This window comes from Leopardus geoffroyi, chromosome C1 (genome assembly GCF_018350155.1).
Source record: "Leopardus geoffroyi isolate Oge1 chromosome C1, O.geoffroyi_Oge1_pat1.0, whole genome shotgun sequence".
Taxonomy (NCBI): domain Eukaryota; kingdom Metazoa; phylum Chordata; class Mammalia; order Carnivora; family Felidae; genus Leopardus; species Leopardus geoffroyi.
The window spans coordinates 126,113,378-126,127,140 of record NC_059328.1 but is presented as its reverse complement, the minus strand read 5'-3'; the positions used below and the strand labels follow the sequence as shown (position 1 = coordinate 126,127,140).

At 43.3% G+C, this 13,763-nt stretch overlaps 1 protein-coding gene across 6 annotated transcripts in view; it reads right to left on the bottom strand.

The window, feature by feature from the left end:
• MGAT5 (alpha-1,6-mannosylglycoprotein 6-beta-N-acetylglucosaminyltransferase) overlaps nt 1–13,763 on the bottom strand; it is a 339,575-nt gene that overhangs the window by 133,497 nt on the left and 192,315 nt on the right. For all 6 annotated transcript variants that reach the window (XM_045479607.1, XM_045479603.1, XM_045479604.1 and 3 more), the window contains 2 exons: nt 9,624–9,700; nt 8,477–8,566 (listed from right to left, as the gene is read on the bottom strand). In XM_045479607.1, the coding sequence (XP_045335563.1) occupies nt 8,477–8,566; nt 9,624–9,700 (167 nt within the window). The remainder of the gene's footprint in view (nt 1–8,476; nt 8,567–9,623; nt 9,701–13,763) is intronic.

Below are 13,763 nucleotides of genomic sequence, written 5' to 3'. Positions count from 1 at the left end.
TAATTTCCATGCACTTGTTTTTAATAATGGATGTTAGGGGCGCCTGGGTGGCTCAGTCCGTTAAGCATCCGACTCCGGCTCAGGTCATGATCTTGCGGTTGGTGAGTTCAAGCTCCACGTCGGGCTCTGTGCTGACAGCTCAGAGCCTGGAGCTGGCTTCAGAATCTGTGTCTCTCTCTCTCTGTCTCTCTGTCCCTCCCCTGCTCATGCTCTGTCTCTGTCTCTCAAAAAATAAATAAATGTTAAAAAAAAAATTAAAAAAAAAAAATAATGGATGTTGATGGTCACCCCAGGACCTTTGAACTTATTGTTGCCACTGCTCACTTAACACCTCTGCCAGACATGTGCACCTCTTACTCTCTCACCTCCTTCAAATTGGTGCTCAAATATCATCCTGTCATCTTCTCAGTAGGGCATTTCCCTACTGGTCTATCTAAAACTGACACCATCAGAGCACCTGGCTCGTGTCAGTCGGCAGAGCATGTGACTCTTGATCTTGGCGTTGTAAGTTCGAGCCCCACGATGGGTGTAGAGATTACTTAAAAATAAAACCTTAAAAAAATAAAATAAAACTGACACCATCATTCCTCGTAAGCACTTCTTAGTACCCTCTCCTGTCTTATTTTTCTCTACGTCACTTATTGCAATCTAAAAGATATATATTTTACTTTTGCTTTTGGCTGTCTTCCCCTATAAAAACATAACCTTAATGAGGAATGTTCACCTTTCTGTTCATTGTTATATCCCCCAGCACCCAGCAAAATCCGAGAGCAATGAAGGCTTCTGGCACCCAAACTGTGCTCTCCTACTAACAGGAACGAGTGATTCTTGAAGAAACGGCCGATTTCAGGTCTAGGGTAGAAATTGTGTAGGATGAATCTGGAAGATTTTGTCATATTAGATAAATAAAAACTATTAGAAACCATGAGAGTCATGTCAAAAGGATTCAGAAGACAGTATTAATTGGCTCCCATTGGCCAACGAAAGGGCAGTTTGAGAACCAGTAAGAAAATAATTGGAGTAGGTTGAACATATCAAGTATGTTTCGATCAATGACTTCATAATGATAAAACCAAAAAGCATACTAACAAAATACTGGCCCAATGGAAGATGTTAGTAAACCAACAGAGACACAATGGTTCCTATATGAGCCGCCTCTCCTGGCAACTACATACTAGAGGAGGGGTCACCTCTCCTCATCAAGTATTCCTGGTATATTAAGAAGGAACCCCTAATGAATTAATGAACCCAGGCGCCAATCATCAACAGGTGCTAACATCATAAAAACAGAGACACTGGGCACTGTGTGCCTCCTGAGAGAAGTAGACAATACCATCCATGGAGAAGTCTTGCAAAAAAAAAAAAAAAAATTAATTCTGACTCTGATCAGGTCTCAGACCTACCTATCAATTTACAGGAAATAAAGTGGGGAGAGAACCTGATTATACAATGACACAAGGATGTAATCATCAGAATTCAGAGTATAACAAACTAAGACAAATGAAGAAGTTTCTTAAAAACAAAACAAACAAACAGAAAAAAAAGGGGGTGGGGAAAGAGATGGAAGGAAACCTAAAATTAAAAAGAGACTTTAGAGACACCAACAATTCTAATGTATGCTCACTGCTTGAAACCCAGTTCAAATAAATAACCTTTAATTTACAAGACTGCCTAGAAAATGCAAACACTAACCTGGGACTATATGATATTAAGGAATTATGTTAATTTTAGATATAAGATGGTATTATTATCAGTTACACTGGGAGTAGATTCAGGATTTCAAGGAGTCTTAAAGATGCATTTTGAAACATTCACAGATCCTAAGACCTTTGGATTTGCTTCAAAATAATGGACCAGCGGAGGGAGTAAATGAAATTGGCCATGAATTGACAACTGCTGAACTGAGTCATAGGTACGTGGGACTTTGTTATACTCTTCTCTTTGGTATGTTTGAAATTTTCCACATTAAAAAAGTTCAAAACATAAAAATTTTACAGTGATTTTATTGGCATGCAATAGAAATGGCAAGAGACAGTATTGAAAAGTTGGCAAAACACAAATTGGAGGCGACTGCACTGAAGCCCTGTCTGACACATGGGTTTCAAGGAAGGAGCCAAGGGGTGTTGGTGTGGGGTTTGCCAGTCTTGGAATTTTCCCTTCTAATTTTTGTTAAGGCGGCAGGCAGAGCAAGAATTCTAAGCACAAATGATGTCGTATGTGAAACTTACCAACAGGAGGCGTCACCAAGAAGATAAGCCTGGAGGAGTGTGGGGGAGTCTGAGCCCACAGAACCAACAGATCCGTTAGGGTGACTGACAAACACTGAGCTGTAGACTCAGGAACTGTTTTAAAAAAATCATTTTCTAAGGATGCGTTAGAATTCAGGTAATAAGAGCAGCGAAAACACACGGATGAAAAAGGTACCAGTAAAGGCTGAGCTCAAAAAGTAGAAAGAAGAAGATCATAAATTTCTGCTACCTGCTTTACTGCCAAGAAATATTATCTCACAGAAAGGGGATTTCCCATCTCAAATGGTTACACGTTTAAAAGGTATGTGTTGGTATTCTCAGGCAACAGTCTAGTGATATTTTTAAAGAACTCCCTGACCTGTCCCAAAATGTTACTTATGTTTTTTCATTCAGGTTTTCTCCCGCAACCGAAACAGTCAATTCTTCATCGCTGCCCACTCTGACAAATTAGTCTATGCAACACCATTTCTAAGTTATCTCTAGCAGCCAACACAGCCCATAAATCCAAATCATTGTACTGGTTATTAGGATTTCATTTCATGCTCGCATTCACAAACATTTAAGCTTTCAACCTTTGCTGTTGGGCATTAATCTTGGCATTAATCAAGGGATTAAGTACGCTGAATTTAAACTCAAGGTTAATAGCATACTCAGCCAATATTAGTTTTACATATTGCCAAGGGAAAACAGAAAGAGGCAAAGACCTTTCTGCCTGTTGTTCGTGAAATAGAAGACACAGATTGATGAGTAAGGCATGAAATTGCTTCTTTTGTTCCTTCATGAAGGAGTCTCACACACCTACATACACACACACTCATTAGTCCAGCCCAAATTGGCATTTGAAGCAACAGGCTTGTATAAATCCTAAGATCCAGCCATCGATCGCTGGGTAATTTGCTTACTTCCGAGCAACTATACATGCAAAGGCAACATAAGTGTTTAAAAAAACAGCACAAACAAATTAAGAAGTCTAGAAGGGTATGATAGTTGCTAGTTGCTAGAATAACTGTGTAAAGAGAAGAAGAAAACTATGTGGGTGTCAGGTATATCAGCATCATCTATCAATGTAATATCAAGAGAGGTAAAGAAATTCATTCTAAATTTCCTAAAATCTGTTAGCAGTAAAAGGCCCTGCAGAGAGCTAAGTTAATATACCTGAAACAATGACAGAGTAATTACTTTATAGAGCCTTGTCTCTATGAGGGGAATAGTTACATGGCTCGCAAAAACAGATACAGAGAATAAACTGCCTGATGATCTGGAAATGCAAGGCTGCCTAATGAATCATTCATTCACTGTCACCACTAGGAATGGCTGAGCACCTGGTTTTCATGAGTTACATCCTCAGGACAATCAGTGCTGTTTTTCCTTTTGAGGGAGGGTATCAAAATTTTGAGTATTCAAAAACTAGCAATGAAGATTCATTAATTCAAATTAGCTCAAATAGAGAGCCATATTTCAAACACAACAGGCTTGGAGCATAGAAGTGAATGCAAAGTCAAAGGTAGTAAATCACTTATTTACCTGAGTTCAGTTTTCCTTTGACATGAAGGGGCAACAGTAACACCAAGTGCAGAAACACTAAGCACTTGACCTCTCTGAGCCGCTCTGATTTGGCTATTACTCTGAGCGGGGGAGATGTTTAAGTGAGGTTGTACATTTGAGGTGTCTGGCCTACAGTGGGGCTCAGTAATGTTTCATTCTTCTCCTAATGTCTTCCACCAAACAAGGGCAACACCAAACTCCTTACCACCACATCCAGTCCCTAGTCCAGTGTCAAACACATAGCAAGCATCTGTGGGAATAATGTGGGGAAATATTGATGGTTGCACTTTCTGGAATTTACTAAGAAAGACGTGTAGACTGCAAGTTGGTGAGGGTACAAGCACAAGTTTACAGCCCCATAATTCAGTGGAAGTTGGCACATGGAGACGACCCAGGGGAAGAAAAATGAAGGCAGAGTGCCACCTCCTAGGACCGGGCTGAATCTCAATGCCTCAATTCAACTGGTGACTGACTGTTGTTACTTCAAGTCCTTTTTTTATCTGTCAAAGCTCTGAGGTTAAACACAGAGATAGAAGCCAGAACTGGCTCTTCAAGAAGGATTAAGAGGAAAAGTCACTGGTACATCTGTTGATCAAATAAACAAATCAAATGAAGATGTCTCTCTTAATTGTCTTTCCAATTCCAAGAGAAACCTGGCATATGATATGTGGCTAAATGAAGTAACAAAAAAAAGAAGGAAGGTTTCAAGAAAGCAAGAGGGAAAACAAAACAAAAGCCGAGACCAGAAACCAGATGCTGTCCAGGATTTTTAAAATACTAGCACAGAATTAACTGGCTTTAAAAACCACCTCTAGTCATTTCAGATTAACGACGGCAGGGACGCAATGTTCTTCCACAGGGCCAGCTCACAGCTCCAATGCAAACACAAGGGCCATATGCAGAGAGAAGAAGTCACAGGGAATAGCTGAATTTCTACGTTACCAGAAGTCAAAGGATCTAAAATTAAATTAGAATGATGAATTAGAACCAGAAATTGGTTCTAATTATAAAACAAAATCGAGCTCCCACATAAAATGTCCCCATAACTGAACGCAAATAATGACAATATCAAAACCCATAAAAGTGCCGACCATGTTTACTGAACGTCATCCATCTGCCCGGCTCTATTCTAACCATGTTCCCATATACACTCAGGAATCCTCACGGTAGGATCCTTTAAAGACAAAGTTAAAATTACTACTTTTGAAAGGCAGTATTTGCCATCCAAGAGGCCACAGTGGTGAAATTCTTCTCCAGCTCTTAAAGAGTACCTATTAAGATGCTACGATAAAACGCATTTTTTTTTTTTTTTAAAAGGCCAGCGTTCCAAGGTTATTTTCAGATTTAAACTAAAAGGGTTTCCTGGTTCTCTCCTCAGGGAAATTCTCTCTACCCTGTCCTGGCTCCACCACCTGCCTCCATTCTTCCTCTTCCATTAGACTCTTAATGAATGCATACCATGGTGCCAAGAAAACTCCTTCTCACCAATTGCTGACATTCAATGAATATAAGGGAGGTTCAGTAAGTGCTCACTGAACTGAATTCAGCTGAACAAAAACAAAAGCCTGATCATCTGCATAAGAAGAGTGAGGTAAAGGTTAATAAAGCACCATTCCACACCTTGGAAAGGGAAAAAATAGTTACAGGTTCTGCAATGAAACACCTGGGCTCCAGTATTAAGGCTACATTGGGGCGCCTGGGTGGCTCAGTCAGTTGAGCTCTGGTCATGATCCCTTAAGTTCAAGCTTAAGTTCAAGCCCCACATCAGGTTTGCCACAGTCAGTGCAGAGCCCACTCCTGATCCTCTGTCCCCCTGTCTCTGCCCCTCCCCTACTTAACACTCTCTCAAAAAAAAAAACCAAAAAACAAAAAACAAAAAAACATTAAAAAAAGAATATATGATTCATCACATCTTTGCACAGCCCAGTCTGTCCCACACTCATCAGAACCTCACTTTTCTCTCACCTTATCGACATCCTGCCTTCACTGTGAGTTGGGTTGCATGGCAGTTTCAACAGAAGGGAACAGGGTCACCAATAATCGCAGTCCCTTTCCATCTGGACTGTTCTCCCACACCTTCCCAGCTCTGGCTCAGGAGATGGAGGGAAGGCTGACATGGGAGGTAATGCTCTACCTGTAACTCAGTAGCACACCCAACATGCAAACTCTCAGAAAGGCATGAAATTAGCCCCACCTGTCAATCAGGGAGCACAGCTGGACTCTGGCTGAATTCCATCAAGTGGAAAGAGGAAGGCAACTTTTGAAAATTAAACTGAATGAGGAACCTTTTCCTCAGGGCTAGAAAGGTGCTTCTAAATTGACTTCTCACTGGAGTACAGGTTCACCCAAGACCCCAGGCCTTACTCCTCTGGAGAAGGAGATGAGAAGGTGGGGCACAGGCCACCTCAGCCAAAAACATGCTCAAATGCTACAGAATTAATTTGCCGGCAGTCTGCTAATAGGAGCATCACACAACCAACTCTCTGGGCTTTTAATTTCCGAGAGGTATTTTAACTATCATTAGCTCTGAGGCTTCTTATGATGGCCATGGGGTGGCCATGGTGTGACCATGTAAAAAAAAAAAAAGTCTCATGGGGTGGCCATGGTGTGACCATGTAAAAAAAAAAGAAAAAAGGTCTCAGTGGATCTTAAAAAGGAAAGGGACATAAAGTAAAGAGACACATTGCACAGAATTCAGGGCCATAGGCCCTGTGGCAATACTGGTTTGGCCTCCATCCCCCAAAGCTGTTCCCTGTCACCCCGTGACACAGAAGAGAGGTGCCTGAGTCCCACATGAAAGACTATGTCATTTAGGCTCAAAACGGACGCATTCTCCTGTGTGGTAGCATCATGGAGCTGTTATTATGGCAATAGCACACGCAAGGGCACATCCTCTGAAATTAGACAGCACCCAGTTCACAAGCCCCTCGGGCTGCTTTTGTCCATGAAGCGTGGAGGGGAAGCCAGTTTTTGATCCCCTACTCAGTTCTTCCCCTGTACTTGTCCCCATATGGTCCTGAATCTACCCCACGTCCACCATTTTCTCCAGGGTGACATGAGAATCATCAAAGCCTGGGACAAATTTCAGATGGTCTGTAAAATGTCCTGCAACACTTAAAAGAAAATAAGCTGCAATTTAAATTCAAGGGTAGAAATGGAAAAGAAGCTCAGATAAAAAGGTAAAAGGAAATAACTCAGCCTGTAAGCAAATTGCTAACTCAGCCAAAAAGCCCAGGAAAAGATGCTCAACATCATTGATCATCAATGAAATGCAAACCAGGGGCGCCTGGGTGGCTTAGTCGGTTGAGCATCCCTTTCAGCTCAGGTCATGATTTCATGGTTCATGGGATCGAGCCCTGCATCAGAGTCTATGCTGACAGCATGGAGCCTGCTTGAGATTGTCTCTCTCCCTCTTTCTTTGCCCCTTCCCTGAACACACACTCACACACATACACACACTCTTGCGTGCACACACACTCTCAAAACAAATAAATAAACTTTAAAAATTTTTAAAACAAAATGCAAACCAAAGCTACAATGAGTTACCACTTCACATCCATTAGCACGGTTACTTCAAAAAACAGAAAACAACAAGGGCTGGAAAGGATGTGAAGACACTAGAAGCCTCATGACTTGCTGGTGGGAATGTAAATGGAGCAACCACTTTGGAGAAGTGTCGTGGTTCCTCAATAAAATAAAAACAGAATTACCATATGATTCAGCCATTCCACTTCTGGATATACACCCAAAAAAACCGAAAGCAGGGTCTCAAAGACTGAGATGTACAGCCATGTTCATAGCAGCATTATTCACAATTGCTAGAAGGTAGAAGCAACCCAAATATCCAACAATGGATAAATGGATAAGCAAAATGTGGTATATAATATAATGTGGTATTATTCAGCTTTAAAAAAAGGAAAGCCTAACATACGCTATAATATGACACGGATGAATCTTGATTTCATGATGCGTAGATAAGGCACTCACAGAAAGGCAAATGCTGTATAATTATATGAATAATGAGAATAGTCACAAGCAGAGTAGTCACAAGTCAAATTACAATGGTTGTTTCCAGGGACAGGAGGAAGAGGGAATGGGGAGTCATTGTTTAATGGGTAGAGTTGCAGGTTTGCAAGATGACATGTTCAGAAGGTGGATGGTGGTGATGGTTGCATCGTAATATGAATATACTTAATTCCACTGACCTATATACTTAATGGTCAAGATGGCAAATTTTATGTTACATGTATTAGACTAGATTGTTTTTTTTTTTTTTTTTTTTTACTTTGAGAGAGAGAGAGGGAGGAAGGGAGAGGGGCAAGAGGGGGAGAATCTCAAGCAGGCTCAGCCAGGAGAACCACATGGGGCTTGATCCCATGACCCTGGGATCATGACCTGAGACAAAACCAAGAGTCAGATGCTCAATCAGCTGAGCCATCCGGGTGCCCCTATTTTACTAGATCGTTTTTAACTGAGGAAAGAAAATGTAAATAGCTACATTAGCCCGGTTTTTTTTTTTTTTTTTCCCCCCTCAAGGGAAAAAAAATCACCCTATTAAAGAGCAGGGAACCTATTAAAGAAGGGAACGACAGGTCCACCATGTAAAAACAATACACAAATTTCAGGCTGTACAACAGGCTCACCACTTACTTCCACACCCTGAAGCCAAAGAAGTAACTCACCTCACTGAGGTAAATAAAGAAAGAGCAGGTGGACCCATCCACTCCGTAGTCTGCGTAGCAGGGATCCGAGCGCCACATATCTTTCATCCACTGAAACAACAAGAGCCAGGTAAGGACATCTACAAGCAGACCGTGTTCGGTGGCCCTGTACATCCCATGACAGAGAAGGCTATGAAGGGCAAGGAGAAGTGAATGGCTCAGACTGGGGCCTGAGGTTCATTGTCAGTGAGCTGAGGTCAGGACAACAGATGCCCAGTTTCCAGATGATTCACAGGTAGACGCTGGCTTGAGCTGGGCCTTAGCAGAGGTGCACAGGGTGGAGGAAGGCCGTGAGACCACCAGGCAGTAAAGCCCAGGACAGGCAGTGGCCAGGCGAGTTTTATCAAAAGCAACTGCCTAATCAAAACCCCTTTCGCCCAGAGAGCTACAGTTGCATAAGCCACAGGACAGGTCCTGGAACAGACAGCGTGAATTAGAGCAGGCGTGCAAGGTGTGCATGGCATGTGTGAGTCCCACAGAGGAACCATGTTAATGCTTCTGGGGTTTGCGCTCACCATCCTAAGCATACACTGGAACCAAGACTTTTCTCTGAAAACTAGTGAGTAGGGTTGTGGTCTCCCTCAGGGCAGGCCATATAAAAAGAACTTTTTAAAAAAAAAATCCTAAGAGTGAAAGAGTGTCCAAATGTCTCAGGTTACTCAGCTGCAAATGCAAATGTGACATTTAAATCACAATCTGGAGACCTCGTCGCAGGGGGGCCTGGGGACTGGGGGAGAGGGAAGTTGGGCTCTATATAATGGCAGCTCCTTGTCGATGGCCCTTCAAGGATCACCTGCTGGAGGCTGGGGAAGCCAGGGGGAGGCAGCTTCAAAGACACAGCAGGAGCCCGAAGTGGCCCAGGCTCTTTCACTCTGACCAGTTAGAGCCATTGTGGACTGACCCCATGAAGTTGGCATAAGCACACAAGGGTTGTCATGGCCACAGCCCCAAACTGGCAGAATTGAGGCATCCCTTCGATGACTCCCTTAAAGGGCTTGCTTGCCATCTGTATTGCTGGGGAGTTAGAGAGAGGGGAGGGGAGGAGAGGAAGAGGGTGTTAGTGAAGACAAAAGGTGAAGGGAATGAATAGACATTACTTGGGCCTTACCTTGATTTTCCCCTCGCAGTGGGGGTAGCCATCCATAGGAGGCAATACACATTTTTCTTGAGCTCCATTAATGATATCTGTAAAGATGAAACAGAACAAAGGATACCATGAAGTTTATGAAACACAAACCTACCATCTTTGTAAGCAATGGGCAGGGAAAGAAACAGAAACAGGAAGTCTATACTGGGAGCCATGCTCTGACCTGTGGAAGCTCTCCAGCTGCCAATAGGTCCAGCTGGTCTGCAGTGAGGACCTGGCCCAAGAACAGCCCACCTGTAGGATGGCCAGAGACCTATGATGCATGTGGCCCAGCCTGAACGGGTGAGCTACACCAATCAGAGGGTTTGCTTGGAAATTTGCAACTTGGTAAGAGAAACCAAACAAGTGGAGAGCAGGAGATGAAGCCATGAGATTGGGAGGGACCACCAGGAACATGTCAGGTTGTGCAGACAAACTGAGGTCAGGAATACCTTCGTGACATGTGCTTGAGCTGAGAAGCTGGCAAAAAATAGGCAAATAGAACGGTAGTATAGAGGAGGAGAAAGCCACCAGACACATCAGCAAGGTACAGCATCTTCTGGACGTGGTTCTTACATTTCTGCAAAGATCTCCTTATGCTTCAAATATTTCCTCACAGTAAACTCCCTTTCTATTAGCTAGCTCTAGGGGATTCCTATTCCTTTTGATGACAAGAGTCAGAACAAAAAAGAACGCCTTTAAAAAGCTTGCTGTTTAGTGGTGGACCACAGACAAACAAGTAAACCACTGAACAACAGTGTAATAGACATTATGTTGGGGCGGGCCAAGGGAAGGACACCCACCCCAGTCTCTAGGGTCAAAGATGACTTCCTGGATCTAGTGACATCTTAGTGGAGATAAGAAGATGAAGCAGGAGTATGCCAGGTGAAGGGGCAAGGTAGAGATGGTGTTCAAGGAACAGGCTCCAAATGCAAGGACGCGCACTGAGTCGAATGCAGAAATGGGAGGTACTGAGTGGTCAGAAAGGAAATCAGGCAGGGCCCAAACCAGAAAGACTTCAAGCAAGCACCCTGATAAAGACTTTATTTATTTTTCAAGCGTTTATTTTTGAGAGAGAGAGAGAGATTGAGCGAGTGAGCAGGGGGAGGGGCAAAAAGAGAGGGGGACAGAGGATCCAAAGTGGGCTCTGTGCTGACAGCAGACAGCCCGTTGTGGGGCTGGAACTCAGGAACCACAAGATCATAACCTGAGCCAAAGTCAGATGCTTAATGGACAGAGCCGCCCAGGCGTCCCTGCCCTGATAAAGACTTTAAGCTGAGGGAAGGGAAGGGCAGGGCACTGAAGGCTTCTAAGAAAGGAATAGTTAAGATCAGCCTTATGTTTAGGAATGATCATTTTAGCTGGAAACTGGGACAGCTCTAAAACTACATGTTTCTCTTTGAGGACCAACTGTATTTTCCAGACACGTTTGGAAAATGCCACGATTACTTATGGCTGACAATTTTCTGTTCAAAGTACTAATGAGAAATTAGATCCCAAACTACAGTATTGTTTGACAGTGCTATTCAAACAATGTTGGTGGCTGCTGGGGCTAAAACAGAAATTGTACCTGTCCCTTGAAAATTAGTTCCTCTGACAGTCTGAAACAGATTCTTCACCTCTTGATTCAGTGTTCTCATCACCATTCCACCCGCCACCTGGATAACTACAGCATAAAATCAATACCCTCCTTCTCATGGACTGGAGGCAGTGTCATTTAGTAGTGAACATGGACGATACTTAGCTTGTCAGAGCCTCTGTTTCTCTGTCTGTAGCACTGAAATAACTGTACCATTATTTCATCCAGCTCTTATTAAGTAAGTTAATATTTGTGCAAAATCTAGTCTGGCACTCCCAACAGCTGACTCTCACCACAGACCACAGTGCGTGCTTAAAAAGTTGGCATTCACTATATAATTCCATGCCACTTATACTCTATCTAAGAAAGCAATATTTCAAAAGCACGGATCTTCTAGAAACGCATTCTCTGCGTTTTTGAGATAAATGCAGGCTTGAGGTGGTACATCTCCCTATAGCTCTCCTCCTTTCTCACTTGTAAGGGGACAGCCAGCCTCAGAATCCACTAACAAATGCCTCACCAAAGGACAGAGGCACTTTTCAGTGACTACTTATCCTATTTTTGTCTCTGATTTTGCTTGGTAACATTTACCAAGCAAATAAATAGCACAGGATCCAAGACAGCAGAGTCTGAAACAGCTGGGGGTCGGGGCAATCAGACATTTAGAGGGATGATTACAGAGAAATTCCCCCCTTCTTTCACACACTATAAGCACTACACCAGTTCCAGACATCCAGAGCCAGAAATTATGGAAACTAGAGACTATAGAGTTAGAGGTACGGTACCATGGAGTGAACAGAAATCACCAGATGGTAACATAAACCAATAAGTCCACGAAGGCCTGCAAGGAAAGCCTGGTTGCTGACAGCGTGGGTCCTTTCCATAAAGAGTTTCAAGGAATAACAATATGTTATGCCAAGGGTTGGCAAACCTTTTCTCCAAAGGACCAGAGAGTAAATATTTGAGGCTTGGCAGGCCACACTGTCTCTGCCACAACTATGCCACTGTGGATTATAACAGGAAAGCAACCACATATAATAGGAAAATGAATGGGCGTGGCTGTATTCCAATAAAACTTTGTTTTCAAAAACAGGCACAGACCCCTATATTTGCTATGCCAAGACAGTCACAAAATGAGGATCCTAGTTGCTGCAAAGATCTGATGAAATGACTTTTTTGAGGACTCCTGCAGACACTCCTCTGCCCCTACTCTTTCGCCACCTGGTTAAAGCCCCGCCCTTGAAGACCCAGCCCAAGATTCACCCAGGGAAGAATTAGGCCCAATCCCTCCTTCCCATGCCAAACCAGAATTTAGTTAGGATTTAGTGCTGCCTCCCTCTCAAGTCTCTCTCACAGCAGTGAGTGATCTCGTTCTTTCCTCCACATGTGCCCACTTGCCTCCTAGGATGTAAGGCGGTGATGGGAACGTTATGTCTCCATGCCCCATCACCAGGCACTCAGTAAGTGCTGGCTGACTGAATAAACACACCTGTTGCACCTGCTTCGCCTCTCCCCGCTGACTCTTCAGCTCACGGACAACCAGACTGAGCAGAGAGACCTGTGCTGGAGCAGCGTTTTTCCTTCTCTTCCACCTGGCAGTTCGTCAACTAATCCATAAGGGTTTTCTTTGCAATTCCATTAATTTATGACGGGTTTTCTATTTAGTTACAGAGTGACGAGTTTGCATAAGCAATGCCGTCCAGAAGTGGAGTTAAATGGCTTGAGGCTCTGGGGTTGGAGGGATCCATGAAAGGAAGAAATAGAAAGTGCTGGCCTTCCCAGGGAGGGATGGAGCTACTCCCTAAATCCAACCACCAGTAACCTGATTCCCAGGAAACTGAGCACAACCCCCCATCACCTCCCAGGTCCTAAGGGGTCTCAGCACATCTAAGAGGAAAGCTCCCCGTTTTGTTTCGATCACAAAGACGAAAACTCATTCAATGACGTTTTATTAGTCTGTACACAGAAGACACTGCTACCTAGAGAAAGACCCTGCAATATAAGGTTGGTTAAAAAACAAAAATTCAGGTCAAAAAAGGTTAATGTTACCGCTTTTCAGGGGAGATTTAGCTTACTATATATTAAGCACTTTCAAAAAAGGGACTGGATTCTGCCACAGTATGTTACCGGAAGCTTCTTCTCTCTGACATTCACCTGAGGTTCTTTCTCCCAGTGTCAAATTTTTTCATGGTAAAAAGGCAAGGGGAAAAGAAAGACGATCATGTAAGAAAAGAAGCTCAGCTTTGACTACTGTTCAGGATTCAGTTTCATCCCTTACCCTCCCAAACCAGCCCAAGCGTGTCTTTCACCAAAGACTTCACCTCTGCACTGACCGTATAGCATTGTCAACCAGGTATTACACAAAAGGCAGACGGCCTAGGCGTGAAAATTGTGTTGTTGTATCAGTCACCTGGACCCACACAGTACAGCAGGGGCTTGGATATTGGGTTTAACCTAAGAAAACACTTTTCTTGGGGCACCTGGGTGGCTCAGTCAGTTAAGTATCCAACTTCGGCTGAGGTCATGATCTTACAGCTCATTGA